The sequence below is a fragment of the Eulemur rufifrons genome, chromosome 5 (assembly GCF_041146395.1).
Source record: "Eulemur rufifrons isolate Redbay chromosome 5, OSU_ERuf_1, whole genome shotgun sequence".
Taxonomy (NCBI): domain Eukaryota; kingdom Metazoa; phylum Chordata; class Mammalia; order Primates; family Lemuridae; genus Eulemur; species Eulemur rufifrons.
In genome coordinates, this window is record NC_090987.1 from 11,088,565 (window position 1) to 11,110,023 (window position 21,459).

Genomic DNA, 21,459 nt, shown 5'->3' on the forward strand with positions numbered 1-21,459 from the left:
TCCACCAATATAGTACAGGTTTCAATCACTTCTTACTTGGATTCTTCCAATATGTACCCTGTCTCCTTTCCTCCAGTTTTGCTACCTTCCAATTACCTCTACCTTAGAAGACTCTTTCTAATACTTAGATACCATCATGTTCCAACCCTCTGCAATGAGTCAACAAATGCTTTTATGACTTAGTTTATGCTTAATTCTCCATCTTCATCTCCTGTCATTCCTTTCATTTGCATTTTTTGCTTAAACCTTAATAAATCCTTCCTAGTTCTACCAAAGCACTGTGTTCTTTTTGCACATGCTGTTCTCCCTTAGTGAGAAGACTCTTCCTCTTACTTCTTAACCTGATTAACTCTTACTTAGTCTTCAAGTCTGAGATTAGATGACACTTTTCCACAAAACCTTTCCTGCTAGGTTAGGTGCCTTGATTATGTGGTGTTCCCAAAGCAAGCCATACCTTTCTCATACTACTACTTTTCATACCATAGTGTAATTGCTTGATTATTGGTCTCTCTCATACTATAAGGTTTGTGACTGAAGGGATACTCATATGTCTTGCTTACCATTATATTCCTTGTAACACTGCACGGCACATAGTAAGAGCTAAACAAATTAGTTGCACAAATTTAATAATCATCTATCTCCATAGTGTAGCTTTGGAGTATCAAAGGAGATACACAAAAGTATTCCTAACCACTAAGGACTATTATAAATGCAATTATTTTTTGAGTATCATAATACAGATTTTTATGACCATATCTTATCCATGTTAGAACAAATACTTTGAGCATTGGGTTGTGTCTATTTCAATTCTGTAACCCCCATAATACCTATAGAAAACATGTATATATACACACTCACATACCCCTTCTAGTTGCACAGAAAATTGTGGTTCATGAGTAAAAAGCTTTTCTTAAAAAAAAAAAAAAAATCCCATACTTCTCAGTAATAATGACATACTAATATGTCTAAAACAAATCAGTCATGCTTTTCTATCATATCCTCACACTGGGTATACTCTCTTTAATAGGAGGATGAAGCATGACCTTGTGGAAAAAATGCACTATAGGACATTTATAAGAATTAAACAAATTAGTATACATAAAGCATTAAGAACAGTGTCTGACATATAAAAAGAGCTCTGTAAATATTCCTTTCTTAATTATAATCTAAAGGTTTTAAAATTATATTTTGTCTCCTCCAGTAGAAAGCATTATAAAGGGCAGGAACCACACTTTTTACCTGAGTTCAACAAATGCAACCCAATAAAACTGAAATGAATTAAAAAAATAAATGATACAATATTAGTAGTAGAAGAAGACATAGGAAAAATGACCAGGAGCAAAACTATTCCCTCTCTAACATAGGCAACTAGGCAGCACCAAATGTTCTTTTAAGTGATAATGACCGAAAAATAGTGAAATGCGAAAAAGTATTGGGTAAAAGTGTTCATAGCACATAGTAACACACATATTATTTACAGATTTAAGTACTTTGCTAAGACAGAAACTAGCCTCTGGTTTATTCCTCTTTGATGTAATTTAATTTATTAATTAATTACTTTGTGACATGTTTTTCTGTGACAAGTATTTTGTTGTGTGTTAAGTTCACACAAAATGTAAAACTTCATACATCTAATCTGCAAAGGAAGTTCAAAGTAAGAACTGAACCTCTTCCAGTCTGACATGTACTAAATAGCTGAAAGACGCAATTCAAAATATAGGATGCATACTAACCTATTGGGTTTGTCAAAATGAACTGTGTTTTTACTTGATAGAGAAGAAGATGGCATTCCTTCCCTTTCTCTTCTAGGCAAAGAATTTGGGGAATTCTCTTTAGGAATAGTGGAGTCAGCTTCATCTGACACTGAAAGATGGATATCCTTGCTTTTTCCCTTGTCTGAACTATTTACAACTGGACCTTGTCCACTGTCTTCCGAATCTTTGTGGGGAGGCTGATCCAAAGAAGGTTGAACAGAGTCACAAACTGCTGGGATGGCAAAGTGTTCATTTTTGAGGAAGTCCATTTCACTGTAGAAAGAAAGAAAGAGAAATTACCAGAGAACAACTGTACTTTTAAAAATTTTGGCAGTAGCATGAACCTCATAATGGGTTTAATGCTTTAAAAGTATAACATATTAATAGCAAATGGTTTGGCAGGTGATAAACCTTTTTTACACAATATTCACTGATGCTTCATATACTTAAAAGTGTAGCCACAAACTCTCAACAATGAGCATAAAAAAGGCCTCATAAACCCTGCTTTTGATTAGCACTTAACTTCTTTATTCATTTGCAAAATGGGAACAATACCCATAATATAATACCGATAGGGTTATTATAAGAATTAAATGAAATAATGAACGGGAAATATCTACAACACTAATGTGAAGGGGAAGTAATCTTATTTCTTAATTCCAAGATCTAATCAATTGTAAGATAACTACATTGATTTAATAACTTTTTTGGGGGGAAAAAGACATGATTATTTTAAATATATAAAGCAATTATAGAACTTTCTCTCAGAAGTATTAAAAGGTAAAAAAATTACACCTCACAACTGAAATGCTGTTTCATGTATTTATATAACTTGCCATTGTCTTTAAAAACTTTTAAGAGGATTTTTAGAAATGATGATTAAGTACTAACCTTTCAAGTCTTCTGATTTGCTCCATCAATGACCATTTCTCACTATTTAATAAACTAATTTTATCTTCTAATTTCTGTACTAACATGGAGTTCTAAAATCAAAAGAAGAGAAAAACAGAAACTCAAGATCTCACAGTATGCTTTTATATAATTTAAATACTTTCTTGTGGACTTGACTACTTAGTTGATATTGTTCACCTCTACAGTCTGGGGAGTTTCAAGGGGTGGAGGAAGGTTTCCTAAAATTGGTGTAAGGGCCTCTAATTCATCTTCTTCCACCCCGCTGGCCACGTCCACAAGATCTTTTCCAGTCACTTGATGATTTCCAAAATCACGGTAGAGTTGCAATAAGTCTGGAGGTTTTGGAATGTTTAATCCTACATCATCCCATAATTCAAAATCCTAAAAGATGAAAAAAAAAGTATATATATATAAAAACTTTGAGGATTTTATCTTGCATTTTGGGGAAGCATGTTATTATTGCTAATATCTTGAAAAGCCAACATAATCATAATTTTGTCATGATGTCAAAGTGTATGTTCTAAGTGAGTAATTGCTGTTCTTAAACTTATTTTATAACATATCTTCCACTGTTCAATATTATTCATGTAAGTTTCCTGACATTCTAAACAGGTTTAATGATCTTAGATGTCAAGATGTTACACAATCTTTTTTATTAAATCTCTCAAAAATGTAAACTCAACTTTAAGGCTTGTGCTAACTCTTAAGGTTGTAAAACATGCTCAAATATTGGCATAAAGGCGTAAAATATGTCTAGATTAAGACAGTCTTGGTTCATAAATTATAGCTATTATTTGTAGATTATAAGTAAACTCATTGATGGCATTAGTTTTGTTCTTCCTTTATTATTCCAACCTCTGTATACTTAGTGTAATCTCTAGTGAGTAAGCAAGCAATTTAATCTGCTTGTCTTCTTGCTATAGTTGCATGATTCTAACTTGTATTATTAAAAATGCTTCTGGCAATTTTCAGAATCCAAATAGCTGCTCTTTGATTTGTTGTGTAGTAAAATGTTCTTCTTAATTCAATCTAACACAGTTTTATGAAAAATACAAAAAGGCATAGAATCTCAAGCGTTCTATAGGCAAAGATTTTAGAAGAGCTTTATGATGTTTCAGAGTAAGAATCACATGCAAATACAGTCTTGCCATTCTATCTTCCTCTAACATATCAGAATTTAGTACTAATTTGATATAACTTATTTACAAGACCTTCTTTGAGAAACTATGGCATATTCATCTGAATGTTCTAAATGTGATACCCTTAATTCTTTGATGGTTTATTTGAATAATGGCATAACTATTATTGAGGATTAAATCTATGGCAGATAGGATTACTAAAAGTGGGGGCTTTGGAGAAAACAAGACATAAATATGAAATTCATATCTGTCTCAATTATTACTATTATAAGTTAATTTGAGGCTTAAACTGGTCATCTGTAAAATAGGTACAATACTTATTATCTCTTATAAGGGGTTATAATTAAATGTATATAAAGGACTTAACACAGTGCTTAGCCCACAATAATAACTAAATGACTTTTAGCACTTAAAAAGTTATTAAATAAGGCCGGGCGCGGTGGCTCACGCCTGTAATCCTAGCACTCTGGGAGGCTGAGGCAGGTGGATCGCTCGAGGTCAGGAGGTCGAGACCAGCAAGAGCGAGACCCCATCTCTACTAAAAATAGAAAGAAATTAGCTGGCCAACTAAAATATATATAGAAAAAAAAAATTAGCTGGGCATGATGGCGTATGCCTGTAGTCCCAGCTACTCGGGAGGCTGAGGCAGTAGGATTGCTTAAGCCCAGGAGTTTGAGGTTGCTGTGAGCTAGGGTGACGCCACGGCACTCACTCTAGCCCGGGCAACAGAGTGAGACTCTGTCTCAAAAAAAAAAAAAAAAAAAATATTAAATAAATATTACATATTTTATTCAAATGTCCATATTTCTATTATCCATACAAAATTTATTACATATTTACCCTGTGCTTAGAACCAGCAATGATGAGACTTCCAGTTGCTCCATATCCTACCCAAGATTTCATGCAGTCTTAGTTAGATATTCTAATAAATTCATTGTGGTATCTCACTGACTTTATTTGCACTTGCCTAATGAATAAAGATGTTGGGAATCTGTTTCATGAGCTTCTTTGCCATCCAATATATCTTCTTTGATGAAGTACCTATTTAAAACTTTTGTCTATTCTTTTAAAAATTGGGTTGATTTTTATCATTGAGTTTAGAGAGTTCATTATACATTCTGGATATAAATCTTTTTATCAGATATGTTACTTGCAAATATTTTCACTCAATCTGTGTCTTATATTTTCATTCACTTAAGAGTAGCTTCCAAAGAGCAGAAGTTATTAATTTTGATGAGAGAAAATTTGACAGAGAACAACATGCTTTTGGTATCTAATCAATCTCTGCCCATCTTTAAAGTCTTCAGAGATTTTTTTGTCTGTTTTCTTCTAGAAGCCTTATAGGTTTTCAGGATATACATTTAAGTCTATGTTCCATTTTGAGTTAACTTCATATATGGCATGAAATATAGTTTGAAGTTCATTTTTGCAGCATATAGATACCAAATTGTCCCAGAACCATTTGTAAAAAAAGACTATCCTTTCTGCATGGAATTAACTTTGCATTTTGCCAGATGATCTATGTGCGAGTCTATGTCTGCACTCTCCATTCTCTTCCACTGATTTATTTGTCTATATATCAATATCATGCTGTCTTGACTACAATATCTTTTAAGACCTGAAGTCAGATAGTTTAAGTCCTCCAACTTTGTTATTCTTCATTAAAGTTGTTTTGACTGTACCAGTTCCTTTCCCCTTTCATATAAATTTTAGTCTCACATCCTAAGTCATTTTCTGTGCCTTGTTCTTTCAATTACTGGAAGACCACTGTTGAAATCTCTAATAATTTCTATCTTTTAACTGAGAAGGATTGATCGCTTACCTTTAAAGTGAGTATTGATATAACTGGGTTCAAATCTACCATCTTGCTATTTGTTTTCATCTTTGTTCTTCTTTTCCTCTTTTTGTGTTCTTTTCGGACTCTCAATACTATTTCTTATATATTCAAAACTTTTCCTATTCACTCTTTAATTTATAAAACACAATTAATCTAAACTATAACCATAGTTATGGTATGTTATGGTATGATATTTATGTTAGCTAAATATGACTTTAATGTCTTTTACATAGTACATGTTCAATGAAGCTACCGTAATAAAAAATAACTAGAAATTGATTACATTTAATTTTTGCCAAATACAGTAAATGAGGGAGTAAATGAACTGCTATCTCCTTTAGAGAACTTTTTTTTTTTTTTTTTGGAGATAGAATCACACTGTCACCCCAACTAGCATGCAATGGCATCATCATAGCTCACTGCAACCTCAAACTCCTAGGCTCAAGTGATCCTACTGCCTAGGAGTAGGATCCTACTGCCTCAGCCTCCCAAGTAGTTGGGATGACAGGTACGCAAAAGCATGCCTGGATAATTTTTCTATTTTTTTTTCTTTCTTCTTTTTGTACAGACGGGGTCTCACTGTTGCTCAGGCTGGTCTCCAGCTCCTTGGTTTCCCAGAGTGTGCTAAGATTATAGGCATGAGCCACTGCACCCAATCAAGAATTTCTATTTTTGCTAAAAGATCTATAGGAGATTTCATGGATCAAGAGAACAATCTTGACTTAAAATAATGACCTCCTGATTTCTACATAATAAACTTGCTGACATTTACTTTTTTAAGGTGCAAGATTCAAACTGATCCATTAGCACTAAGAAGTCAAAATATTACCTGATCATCATTTTCATCTGAAAAGGTTATTGATGTAAGCTTGTAGTTATTCTTCAATAAAAATTCATTGACTAAGAAGTTTAGAGCTCTCTTTTCAAGAGGTTTGATTGGTTCCTGGAAGCAAAATAAAAGACAAATGGAAAATCCTTCAATATTTGTCCTACCATTTTATGTGGGAGATACTTTTAGATCTGTCATTCACCCACCTGAATTTCAGGACTTGATTTGTAATTTTTTCGTTCCTGTAAAGGAACTTCATGTTCTGGTGGAAGAAAATATAAATAATATTTTACTATTTTACATTTTAAAATATCTAAGCTACTTCTGCATTGTCAAAATAGAAAAAGTCTCAAAAAAGTTTTATGTACACCACCTGCAGCCTTTGTCAGGTTGGCTCGGAGGGCCTGAATGGTCTCCTTGGCTTTCCGTAGTTCAAATTCCAGGACTGGACAGGGATTTGGAATAAACACACACAGGCATCCAACCAAGAAAAGGGAAACAAAAATAAAAAAATAAAAAGCAAGGATGGGTATGAAAAAAAAATACAATTTGTATTGAAAAACAGAAAGCATGCAATCTTTATGAAACTTGTGAACGCATGCAGCAGAGTTGATTTGCAAGCAAACTGGTGAATGTTTTCCATAGTTTTAGTAGAATTCAGGGGATTATTTTCAAAAGTTCTAGCTGTCTGACAAGGCATAGCTCTATTTAAAAATAAAATCTATGGTATACTCTCATTTAGATAAATAAAAATATTAGTAATATGGGTACTTCTGCTTTACTTAGTCTAGGTAAAAAATGTAATGACATGTTTTCAAGTGACATAATTTTAGGGGAAAAGGTAAAATCAGATGAAGCCCAAGCAAATACCCTTAAAAACAAAAACCATAGGATTTTTAAAAATAAAGTTATTTTAAAATGCACTGTCTAGAATAATGTTATAAATCAATATATAGAAAAGTTAGTGAATAGATCCCTTCATTAACATGTTGAAGGAATATGGCTTAAATATTTAATAAATGTTTAGATGCCTGTAAATTTTTCAATAAACAAGCATATGTTTTCTAAAAACAAGCATAGATATGTTAAACACATATCCAAAAAAAGTTCTAAGGGTTTTATATTAGTTTTCATTTAAAGCCAAAGGACAGAAATAGTATCTCTTTTAATTCCTAATTAATAAAATTCTAAAGCAAATGATTGTGTACATTTCTGAAAGTATAGTTATCTAAGGATACCATGTAAAATTAAGTAAAATTTCAAAGTTTCCTATAATTCTTCTAATAGATAATGTTCATTTTAAGAGGTATTAGTGAATCTCAAAGATTTCTTTTATAACCACAGTCTGATTATAAAATAAATACGAATACTGAGGAAATATTTTAACAAGCTCTTTAAAATGTTTCATAACAAGCAAGATTTAATTACATGTGTCTTAACTGAGAATTTTTCTTAAAATGTATAAATATTGTGCTGAAGAGAAAGAAAACTTGGACTTGGAAAAAATACATTTTTGTGAAGTAAAGCTCTGGGAAAATTAAGTGATCTTTGTCACAAATGGATTTTGAAAAATTACAACAATTAAATAGTTCTGCAGAAAAACTAGGAATTTAAAGTTTTATCTTAAAGATGCAATTTTTCCCTGGTTGACTAATAAACAGAAAAAAGATGTCACATGAGATGATATCAGAGACAACAAAGCTATAAAAATATATGGAAAGATTAAGATTCACTCAGTTTGCAAATTGTTAATAAAAACTTAAGATGTAATTGAATCACATCTAATACATGAAGGCCAATTATTTTGATGCACAGAATTTAACTGCAGCAACATAGGAAGCACAACTAAAAATCAGATGATATTGTATGTTACTGTATGTTTTTTGGTAGTTAGCAATGCTGATCTGCAAACATTTCTGTGCAACAAAGATAAAACATTTTCCCTAATACCTATACTTAGTCTTAAAGCTTTCCTTAAAGTAAAGCTGTACACATTCAGTGTAAAGTAAGTACAGAATAGGTTTACACCATATGTTCTTTTACTTTTCTTTAAATTCCAAAACTCTAGGTAATTGATTTTGATTTAAAAATTCTTAACTATATCTTAAGTAAAATGAATGTACATATTATGTTTTTGATATCACTTAAAATTTACTGAGACATATTACAGAACAATTGCAGATCAGAAATGCCCTATACCAGAATGATAAAAATATGAAAAAAAAAAAATGGTTAAAACACAAACTGGGAAAAACTCAAAATTCAATTAGTGAAAGTTTAGGTGACCAAGAGCAAAACATTGAATGATTAAGGCACAGAAAGCCAGAAAAACCCATGTCAGACGGCAAGAATTTATATTTTTATGCACATCTACATATATACTGCCAAATATCATTAGAAGTTTCCAATGCTTTGAAAAGATAGTGCCTATCAAAATGAATTCACTCTGCTGCATGTTTCCCTTAATATACAATACAGACTTTACAAGACAAAGGCATATCTTTGAAGCTATAGCACATCTCTACAATGGCATAGTATGATCAAGTAATTGCAGTTTTGTGAGTTTTATAAGAAATGTTCTTTACAGCAGTGCTATATTTACAGATATGAATTTGTCTCCTCTTTATTTAAACATTAGATTAAATCTCAAATTTAATTATCCTGTAAAAAGACACATTATATCAAACTTCCAAGTATTTTTCAAATATTATAATTCTTCCTAAAAATATTTGAGGATATTTATGACTTTAAAAAATGCTGAAGAAATCAATGACCAACCTGCTTAATGCAATTTTACTGGAACTAAAGTAATAACTGCAAAGATGTAGGTGTATATTAATATTACATATTACAATATTACCAAAATAATTAATAATTTAGTACAAGAAACTTCAGATTAGTTGAAACAGTTATTTCCTAACATGGGTTGGATAATAATGGTATAGATCAGAGGTATTTCAGTGCTTAAAGATCATGCTTCATGACTTAGTAGATGTACAAATATATGGAGACACTACAGGTAAAGTGTGAAATTTCAAAGTAGAAATAAAAGATAGATCCTTTGTTGCCTCAACTCAATTTATCACTAATATTATCTTGAAATACTTGTGAGATTTAATTCATTTTAGTACAAAACTCAAAATATTACTGTATTTTGGATGATCTTTCCCATAACACTGGTCTGAGTCAAGTATTAATACTTTTTCATTCCCATTCCAGTTCACCACTGAAGAGCTCAAATCAATAGGTCTGAGTCAAGGATTTTGCCATCTCATGGTAATGTCAAACTGTCTTTCAAATCAGAGATTCCTAGAGTATTTTTTTCTGAATATAAGGTGATTTGAAATATGAATAGCACTTCCCCATCATTGTTATTTTAGTATTCCAAGAACAGTTCTAGGAAAAGGAAAACTTCTTTTCAATTTTCTTAAGAATATGAGCTAGAATATAAACCCATTCCTAAAATAATACAAAAATCCTAAGACAGTACCATTACCAACCCTACTAAGTTTAGAGAATTCTCCCTGCCTATTATAGACTTAAGAAATATACAAACAATAGGTATGACTTACAGAGGGATAAGTGAATCAAAGCAAGATACAATTTCCATAGTTTGTAGACATTTCTTTTTCTATTTTGATCTTAGTGGGAAGAAAGCATCTTCTGTCCCACAGCCTCTAGAGAAAAAAAATCTATTGTTTTTCCTGCTTGGGTTCCTTTATCACTCATTTCAATGCTGGTGTTTCTCAGGGTATCATCCCTGGTCCTTTTCTCTTCATAAGCCACTGGGATGATATTCACTTCTGTGGTTTTTAACTATCAGAAGTACTCTAAAGACGCAGAAATCTTTAAATCCTTTTCTTAACACACAGATCTACCCAATTATCTCCTGGACCTGCCCACTTGAATGTCTCATAAGTTTTGAATTTGATCCTATCTAAATGGATTTCACATCTTCCTCTCAAATCTGGTTGTCCTCCTGCAGTCTCTCCAATAATGGCACCACTACCTACTCAGCTGGCCAAACAGGAAACCTGGAGAGTACTCTTCATTTATCCCTTGTTTTACTCTCACTTCAATTAAATGTCCAAGCCATATTGATTACGATCCTTTAATAACTCCCTAAATAACCATTCATCTCCATTTGTCTCTGTAATTGTCATAGTTCAGACCTTTATGACTTAACATATAAATTATTACAATAACCTAGTACCACATTAAAAGCCTTGAAAAATCCTGCAGAAAACCACAATTTTCTAAACTTATCTGACCATGACACTTTCTTGTTTTTTTTTCCTCCCACTTTTGTTTTTCCCCTAGGAAACTAACATTGTCATGAAAGATACTTTAGGATATGTTAAAGACAAAAAAACCTCACCCCCAAACCCACACAAATTTAAGAATATAAAATCACTTTTATTTTTACCTTAAATATAACCTCTTATTACCTTTAAGAACATTTGAAAATTTAAGAGGTACATTGTATATGCACTAACAGTAGTTTTATCCAATAACATATAAACTGCCTTTTACTAAAAAGAAAAAAAAGATCACCTAGATTAAGCTCATTTTGGTTTGGCATCTGCTACTATTTAAATCATTTTTGTATGAAAATATATACTTTATATAAAAATAAATTGAGAAATGGAAAACAACTGAAATGAAAACCTTTAAAATTTTACTTCTTTTAAAAGAAAATGGCAAGGAGGGGGGCATAAAGTGGGGATGGTTAATGGGTGCAAAAATATAGTTAGAATGAACAATATTTGATAGCACCAAAAAATGACTATTATCAACAAGTTAGGGTATACTTTAAAATAGCTAATAAAAGAGTAGAAATGGAATATTCCTAAAACAAAGAAATGGTAAATGCCTGAGGTGATGGATACCCCAATTATCCTTATTTGATTAATTCATATTGTATGTCTGTATCAAAACATTACATGTACCCTATAAAGATATACAACTATAATGTACCTATAATAATTAAAAATAATAAAAAAAAAGAAAATGGCTACATGAAATAGTCTATAGAGGAAAGACAAGATTCTGCTCTCCACAGGAATATACAGATGGTTTACAGCTGTAGTCTGGTACTAAAAGATATATTGTGGGCTTTGGAATAAAAAACTTCTATGAGTACACATCCTGATCTTGCCCCTTGCTATACGGAAGTTACTGGGCAAATTTCTCAACCATGGTAAACCTCAGTTTTCTAATGTATAAAACAAAGATTTCATGACCTATTTTGTAGGATTGTTAATAAGATTAAATAAAATATTTTACATAAAGCACCTTGCACAGAGTAAGTGCTCAATAAATATTTGTTCATTTAGAGATCCCTTCCTCTTTGAAGGAAAATCTGTACAGACTTGAAAAAATAACCAGATTTTTAAATTTAGGAGAAAGGTGGTAAATCGTTGCTGAAAACAAATGCAGTATCTGTCTCATAAACAACATCTGATTAAAGGTTGGAGAAGACCCTTCATTTGCCTGGTGGGGCAATGAACTCATTACTGTGTTATCTATAACCAGCTTCCATCCAACACTGGTATAGAAAAATAATAAAGAGATTTCCCTTCTTTCTTACATGCTTCTTCATTCTTAGTGAGGTTTACATGTGATTCGATGACAGATGACATATCTTTTCTGGATTACTGGTCTTTCGATAAGCTTTTAAGTTACTACCAGTGATTAGCAAAGAGTCAAATTTTTTTAGAAATGGGAGTTGTGATTAATTGAAGCTTTTTAATAAAGTTCCATCCAAATACTCACATATTTGATTCAATAACAGGCTATGGTACAAGAACAGTAAAAGACTGAAAGATTTTCTCTTGGGATAACATATGTTCTTCCTCCTTCCTCCTCCCTTTTCCAATGAAGATGGAAAGACAGTATTTATTTATATATGAGCACAGTACAGTAATTAAAAATTACTTTATCACTCCAAACTTAGAAACAGTACATTCTTTAGATTAAAAATGTAAGGTCAGAACTATCACATACTGAATACATTTCACTCTTAGTTGCATAAGTCTGTGGGTTACCCAGGTCCACTGCTCTTTGTTAATTGTCTCTCAAAAACCATTTAGATCAGATAGAGACATAAACCGTTTTACTCTGAGTTCTAATAAAAAGTTAGGGAATGAAAATGTTATATACACAGTGGTATTTAGACAGAGGAACTTCTTTTCTTCTTCTCTTCTACCTATATTGACATGAATAATTAAAAGATTGTTCCAAACAATTAATGATCACAAATTTAAGCTAAACATTTTGCTGTTACATCAATGTTTTCCCCTAATTAGAAGTACTAAAATACCCAAATGATGAGAATAATGAACCTCTTCAATTTGACTTAACATAAAATGTAAGTTTTCAAATGGAAAGTAAAGAAAAAAAACATAATTATGTAGCTAATTTCTGGGTAGAAGTTATTTTCTAATACGCAACAATTTGTACAATAAAACAGTATACAAAACTAGATATATTTAGTCATAAACTAAAACACCATATATTTAATATATAACATAAAGTACATAATATCTAATTATATATAACAATGTTATTTGAAAAATGAAAGAATTAGTAGGATAAATTAGTCCTAAAATTATTTGAATAATTTCTATTTGAATTGCTAATTTTTAGATATTACTGATATGATCTGATGTTTTGTTACAGTTGTCAATAAATGATGCTCATGACTAAACTGTGATTTGAAATAGGGGGCCAAATTAGACTATTTTTAGTGACTGTCCTATTAAATTGATATTGGTATTGGTTATACTGCTGATCCCATCTCTTAGTGTCTGCTGAATTAAAAACAATGACTTTTTTTAAAACTCATATAATACTGAGATTTAAAAATAAACACTTATCTCTATCTTGAGCAATGAATGAAAATCATTTATTGGAATGTCATTTTTAATTAGATCAAACCTAATCTTTCATGCCAAGAGGTAGCATATGGTATAGTTAATTGTGAGTTCTGTTCCTCTGTTATCTGGATTTGAATCCTAGCTCTGCTACTGAAGTCTTATATAATTTCTCTGAGTGCCTCACTTTCCTGGGGAGGGGAAGATGATGATAATTCCATAAATCAATGAGTGAATATATATTTAGAATAGTGTTTCGAAAGGAGCAAGTGTTATATAAGAATTAGCACTCATTTTTGTTCATAATTACCATGACGGGTAAACATTTGGTAGGTTTTAACAAACTTGTTCCAGTAAATGAAAGAAAAATTCAACAAAGATGTTCAAGAGAGGAATCCACATTCCTGTAGATCCACATTCTTGTTCCCTGACCCCATATTGCCCTAACAGGTCCCATCTGTGCCATGTGGCATCCCTCCTGTTCCAGAAGTATCCACCATTCTGATGGAGCTCAAAATACCTAACTGATATATCTGTCTGCTTATCCATCTCCCTCGGAGCCAAAGTCTTATGAAAACTACAATTCCTGTAAGGCGCTCAAGAATGACCTCAATGGCAGGTAGCCACAGCCTTGAGACACCAGAAAGGCACCAGATATTTATACCTAAGGACCCAGGGCTGCTACAAGGGTGAATTCCAGGGTGGACCCCCAGCAGATTCCAACTGGGCTTATCTGGTGTAGGCAGAACATGGGGTATAGACTGGTCCTTTGAAGTCCCTACAGATCCAGTGGTGATGCCTAGAGGGCAGGACTGGCAGAGTAAGGAGATTGGGGAATGGGAAGGGAAGGAAACTGAAATGAGCAACCAAGCAATCAGAAAGGATACTGTCCTTCTTACTGGAATGGGCAGGGTCCTGGAGGCCCCTGCCATACCGAACATTAATCCTTTTATTTTCTGGATCATAGGAAAGTCAGAAGTTTCTGGAGACATGCTGTGATGGTTGGGGAGCACCCAGGAAACTCAAGGCAAAGTTTTATTCACCAACCAGCATGGAAGTATTTCAACCAATTTTTAACAATCAATAGGGTTGTACTGGTATACATACCTGAATTTCATTCCTGGTTTGAAGGATCAAAAAATGAGGCTTAGGTCCAAGCCTCATTATACCATGGCTAACCTAAGCCTGTCTTACACCAGTTTTACAACTGCTTGCTTGTAAACTGCTGGCTACAAGCATAACTCAGCAAACTGTAGGTGTATATAACCAGAGACTCACAGCACCACTAGAAGAAGTAGATGGGGTATCCCCAAACTTATAATAAATTAGTAATTAGTAACACAACTTTGTATAATAACTATATACATTATATTCACATGCCAAATTTTAGAAGGAAGAGAATTCCTCAAGTCATTTTATCATTTCTGGAATGTCAAAGAATCCAAGTCTGTCTTTACAATCTTACCTGCCACTCTCTCATCTGCTTCCCTGTTACCATCATCTGAATATCTTGCAAAGTCTAAAGAATCAAGGGTACTGATGCTCCCAGCTCGATCTATAAGAGAAATATAAAAGTATTAAATAAGCAGAGTTTTATTTAATTGTCAAAATAAGGGACTGAAATTCAAATACCTATGATCATTTCCAGTTATTATGATTCTAATATCTAGGAATATTCTTTTAAAATAAACAATCAAGGTAAAAATGATCACATCACTCAACTTACTTGAAAATAATCAATTTTTCCTGTCCAAATCTCTAGCCAGCTCCTGAACATCGCACACGCAGTGCACATTGCAAATAGCCCAGCAAAAGACAAAAAAAGAAAACAAATTTGAGCTACCATTCAAGAAAGTTTGCAGACTGAGTCTGAATAAGATTAAGTGCCTACTGAAAAAATAAAACAACATTCTGAAAAAAACAGAACAGAATCTACTCTTCACAACCTAACACACACATTGTCCTCTATACAGTCCAAAAGTACTTGATACACAAAAACCAGTAAAATGTGATCCATTCCAAGAGAAAATACAATCAACTGGGACCAACTCCCAGATAATACAGATGTTGAAATCACTAGGCTAAGATTTTATAACAGCTATTATAGCTATGCTCAGTGAAGTAAAAGAATACACGTACACAATGAATGAAAGGAATGGATAGTATAATAGAAAACTATAGAATATAAAAAATGCCAATAGAAATTCTAGAACTGAAAAATAAATATCTGAAATTAAACATTCATTATATAGTCTAATAACAGAATGGAGAAGACAGAGGAAAAGGTCAGCAACTTTAAAGATGGATTAATAGAAATTATTCAGTCTGAAGAACAGGGAGAATAAAAAATTGAACAGAAAATTATCAGAGCTCCAGGGACCTGTGTGAAACAATAACAAAAGGTCTAACAAATGTAAAACTGAAATCAACAACAGGTGAGGCAAGAGGTGGGGCAGATACAGATCCACAGTGAGAGCTCCACGGAGGGTAAATAAAGAGAACAGAAACTTCGGCACATCATAATCAAATTGCTGAAAGCCAAAAATGAAGAAAAAATATTAAAAGCAGACAAAGCAAAGCAATACATTCGTATAGGGAAACAATGATTTGAGTGACTACTGATTTTTCATTAAAAGTATGAAACTGAAGGCATCCAGATTATGAGGCAAGAAGCAAAACTATTTCTATTCACAGATGACATGATTTTGTATAAGAAACTCTAAAGAATCCACTAAAAATCAACTAGACCTATTAAGCAAGTTTTTCAAGGTTGTAGAATACAAGACCAATACACAAAAATCAATCAGGGTTTTATACATTAGCAATGACCAATCCAAAATTAAAATTAAGAAAACAGTTTCATTTCCAATAACATCAAAAAGAAAAAATACCTAAGAACAAATTTAACAAAAAAGTGCAAAAATTATACAGTGAAAATAAATGACAAAGCATTGTTAAAAGAAATGAAAGATGATCTAAATAAGTGGAAAGACATCCTAAGCTCAAGGATCAGAAGATCCATGTCAAGATAGCAATATTCCACAATTAATCTTTGGATTGAATGTAATCACTATCAAAATCCAAACTGTCTTTCTCTCTTTTTCTTTGCAGAAATTTAGAACTTGATTCTAAAACTAATGGAAACAAACAAACAAAACAGTCTCAGAATAGCCAAAATAATCTTGAAAAAGAATAAGGATAAAAGACTGATGCTTAATACAAAGTCACAGTAATCAAGGTAGCACAATACTGGCAAAGGGATATAGATCAATGCAATAGAATTTAGAGTCCAGCAATAAGCCCTTACATTTAGGGTCAGTTGGTTTGTAACAAAAGTACCAAGACATTTCAACAGAGATGAGAAGGTTTTTCAACAAATTGTATTGGGACAACTGGATATCTACATGCAAAAAAGGGAAATTAGACCAGACAGCAAAAGTTGGTCATAGACCCAAATGTAACAGTGAAAATCATAAAACTTTTCGTAGGAAAGTAGAAGCAAATCTTCATGGCCTTGGGTTAGACAATGATTTCTTAGAACACAAAAGAATAAGCCAGGTGGTAGGCAGAAAAATGGCCTTTCACAGATGTCCACATTCTAATCCTTAGAATCTATGACTGTTACCTAACATGGCAAACGTGGAAGGAGGAGGAATTCAGGAGGAAACGTGAGCCAAGGAATTCAGGCAGCCTCTAGAACCTGGAAATGGCTTCCCTCTGGAACCTAAAACCTGCAGAACTGCTACTGCTTTGCTTTTAGCCCATTTAGCCCAAGGTGAGACCCATTTTAGATTTCTGAAGTATAGAACCATAAAGATAATAAATTTGTGTTGCTTTAAGCTACTCCATTTTTTGGTAATTTTTTTAACAGTAGCCATAGGAAACTAACACAAATGATAAACAAATGAATTGATAAACTGGGTTTCATCAAAATTAAAACTTTTTTGCTTCAAAAGTCACCATCAAGATATTGAAAACACAACATACAGAATGGGAGAAATGTTTGCAAATAACCTATCTACAAGATATAAAGAATTCTTACAACTCAGCAAAAAGGACAGTACATTTTTAAAATGGGTAAAAAATTTAAACAGACATTTCTCCAAAGAAGATATAGAAATAGCCAATGAGTACAAGGAAAGATGCTCAAAGGGAAATGATACTCATTAAAAGAATGAAAATCAAACCACAGTGGGGTACCACTTCAAACCCACCAGACGGCTATAATCAGAAAGATACGTGTTGCAGAGAAAATGGAGAAACTGAAACCCTCACACATTGCTGGTCCAAATGTAAAACGGAACAGCCACTTTGGAATTTTGGCAGTTTCTCAAAAAGTTAAAATAGATTTACCATGTGGCTGAGCAATTCCATTCCTAGCTATGTACCCAAGAGAAATGGAAACATGTTCACACAAAAACTGTTTATAAATGTTAACAGCTTTATTCACAGTGGTGACAAAGTACAAACAAATCAAATGTCCATCAAATGATGAATAGATAAAATGTGGTATATCCATACAATAAAATATTATTCTACTATAAAAAAGGAAGTACTGATACATAGTACATCATAGGTGAACCTTGAAAACATTATGCTAAGAGGCCAGACACAAAAGCCCACAGTGTATGATTGTATGACCATTTACATCATATGCCCAGAATAAGCAAATCTACAGAAATACAAAGTAGAATATTAGTTGGCAGTAGAGGAGAATGGGTAGTGATAGCTAATAGGTACAGGGTTTCTTTTGGGGTGATGACAATGTTCTGGAATTAGAGAGTGGTGATAGTTCATGATTTTATAAATACACTGAAAACTACCAAATTGTACACTTTAAAAGGGTGATTTATGGTAGATGAATTATTTGTCACATTAATAAAAAGACAATACAAGTGTTGGCGAGGGTGTGGAGAAATTGGAACCCTCACATCTAACTAGTGGGGATGTAAAATGGTACAGCCACTTTGGAAAACGGTTTCACAATTCCTTAAAAGGTTACAAAGTTATGATAGGATCTAGCAATTCTACTTCTACCCAAGAGAAATGAAAATATACATCCACACAAAATCTTGTACACGATTGTTTATAGAAGCATTATTTACAATAGCAAAAGAGTATAAACAAAAGATGTCTATCTACTGATAAATGGAGAAATAAAATGTGGTATATACATCAATACAGTGGAATGTCATTCAGCAATAAAAAGGACTGAAATACTAGTGATACGTGCTACAACAATGGATGAACCTTGAAAACATTACACTAAGGCAAAGCAGCCAGTCACAAAAAACCACACATTGTACGATTTGCATCTATATAAAATGTACAGAATAGGCAAATCTATAAAGATAGAAAGTCTATCTCTATGGAATCTCTACAGAGATTAGTGGTTTCCTAGGGCTGGCGGATAGGGGGTGAATAGGGTATCTGTTAATGGGTAAGAGATTTTTGGGGGAGCTATGAATATATTCTAAAAGTAGATTAGGTGATGGTTACCAATTCTGTAAATATACTAAAAACCAATGAACTGTACACTCTAAATGAGTGAATTTGAAGGTATTCAAATTTTATCTCGATAACGCTATCAATTAAAAATGGAACATCTTTACAGTGCAATGAGAAAAAACCGCAACCCAAATTCTGTATCAGAAAAATAACCTTTCAAAATGACAAAAATATAGTATGCCAGAAGATGACCAAGTACTATGCAGAAAAGTCAGGGAAAAAGGGAAATTTAATTTATATAAAAATATCTCAATTCTTATTAGATCCCTGAGATGCAGTTTTGTTTTAAATGGATAAGAAATCCCTATGGGATCATTTAGTACTAGTCATTAAACTTGCTTCTTAGATCCAAGTTCACTATCAGTGACTTTCAGATTCTATGGGAGCCATGGGAAGGCTTCAATCAGAAAACATTTTTTTTAATTAATTTATTTTTTGAGACAGGGTCTTGCTCTGTCACCCAGACTTGAGTGCAGTGGCACAATCCTAGCTCACTGCAACCACAAACTCATGGGCTAAAGTGATCCTCCTGCTTCAGCCTCCTAAGTAGTTAGGATTATGGGCACGTGCCACCATGCCTGGCTAACTTTTTAATATTTTGTAGAGATGGGGTCTTGCTACATCCCAGGCTGGTCTTGAACTCCTGGCCTCATCCATCCTCCCTGCCTTGGCCTCCCAAAGTGCTAGGATTACAGGTGTGGAGCCTCCATGCCCCGCCAGAAAACATTTTAAACTGAGCCCTAAAAAACAGATGTCCACTAAGTCAACAAATGAGGGAAAGGCATTCCAGGCAGAGGTAAAGAACAAATAAGTGGGTGGAGAATTCAAGTATAGACACACTGTATGTGAACAGCACAGTTATTAATATAATGTATAGACGCTACCAAGGGGCAGGCAAATCATGACTGCTGAGGCTAGCTAGGTTGTAAAGGACCAGGAAGGACAATTTATCTGCTTCTGTGTTAAATTTTATACATGTAGAACTTTTTAAGGGTGACACATCTAGCTAATGCACAAAAGGGACAGATTAATGGCTTTGTCAATGCTTTTATTAAACCATTTTACTTTATATATACTTAGTGATACTTAGTGATATATCTAAGGGAATGGATTATCTGTGTTCAAAAAGCACAATCCTGACAAATCAATGCAAGTCATAGATTTAAACTCTACACTGGGCTCTCCCAACTCCTTTTAAAACAATTAGTACATGCCAATAATTTAAATGGTTGACTCTTCAAACTGGACCATGTCATTATCAACATAACACTTACCTATGTATCCCTATTAGGTGAACTAAGTGAAATTCTACACATATCACTTTTTATATCTAGAGAAGCATTTAATTAACCTCTTTTATTAAGAAAGAAGTTACCACATTCTAATGTGAAGTATTTTAACTATGAACATTTCTTCAAATACCAGGATGCTTGTTGTGTAACTTAACTTCTTAATAACTCACTTTATAACTCAGAAACTAATAGTTTGGTACTTTCATAATAGTTGGCAAACCAGTAAAACCTCTTCATAAGTTTTATCATGTCTGAGAACTAAATCCATTATGCACAGTGTGACTATAAGATATGCAGATTGATTTGATAAGTATTTCTATTTAATATTTTAGTACTGATGAAAGAATGCACTTTTACTATAGCTAAAAAAAATTAGTCTCAAATCCTTGAAAATTACATCACATTTTAAGAACCAAATGCATCAGAAAAATTGACCACCTGCTGACTGATAAAAGTATTGGTTAATTCAATTTACTATTTATTGAACAACTACAGTGTAACAAGTCACTGACAGAAAGGCATAGCAAAGTATCAAAGTATAATTTTTTTAAAAACATAGATATATAAGTCCATGTAAACATGTTTGTGCATACTCACACCTGCATTAAATATTTTTGTAAGCATACACAGTAAGTTGTTAATAGTAATTGGCTCTGAGGAGTAGAATGTAAATTTTTCACTATATACTCTTCTCTGTAGAGTTTAAACTTTTTTGTTTGTAATTTTGGTATTTTCTCCCATGGTTATTAATACATTTAATACATACTTTCATATGGGTACTTCGTAATTAAAAAATCATGAAAGTACCCAATTCACAATTAAATAGGGGGGAAAATCAAGCAGCTAGCTTAAAATTACAATTCTTTCAGTAAAGATGACTTATTGAACCACACCTAAAAAATCCTGTCAAGACAAATAAAATAGAAAGAAATACATAACAATATATAAATTCTGGCCAGGTGTGGTGGCTCATGCCTATAATCCCAGCACTTTGGGAGGCCGAGGTAGGAGGATTGCTTGAGGCCAGGAGTTCCAGACTAGCCTGGGCCACAGAGCAAGACTGTCTCTACAAAGAAACTTGAAAATTAGCTGGGCTTGGTGGCATGTGCCTATAGTCTTAGCTATGGGGAGGCTGAGGCCAGAGGATTGCTTAAGCCCATAAATGTGAGGTTACAGTGAGCTATGATTACACCACTGTACTACAGCCTGAGGAACACAGTGAGACTCTGCCTCTCAAAAAAAAAAATGCGTGTACACACATGCACACACACACGTATATCAATAAATGTAAAGATATTACTAATAACAAATTT

At 33.0% G+C, this 21,459-nt stretch overlaps 1 protein-coding gene across 5 annotated transcripts in view; it reads right to left on the reverse strand.

Moving 5' to 3' along the window:
• The window catches only part of RELCH (RAB11 binding and LisH domain, coiled-coil and HEAT repeat containing), a 103,235-nt gene that overhangs the window by 74,596 nt on the left and 7,180 nt on the right, over window positions 1–21,459 (reverse strand). For all 5 annotated transcript variants that reach the window (XM_069467925.1, XM_069467923.1, XM_069467921.1 and 2 more), the window contains exons 2-8: window positions 14,812–14,901; window positions 6,845–6,916; window positions 6,678–6,733; window positions 6,472–6,585; window positions 2,844–3,047; window positions 2,646–2,737; window positions 1,734–2,027 (exon numbers count right to left, since the gene is read on the reverse strand). In XM_069467925.1, the coding sequence (XP_069324026.1) occupies window positions 1,734–2,027; window positions 2,646–2,737; window positions 2,844–3,047; window positions 6,472–6,585; window positions 6,678–6,733; window positions 6,845–6,916; window positions 14,812–14,901 (922 nt within the window). The remainder of the gene's footprint in view (window positions 1–1,733; window positions 2,028–2,645; window positions 2,738–2,843; window positions 3,048–6,471; window positions 6,586–6,677; window positions 6,734–6,844; window positions 6,917–14,811; window positions 14,902–21,459) is intronic.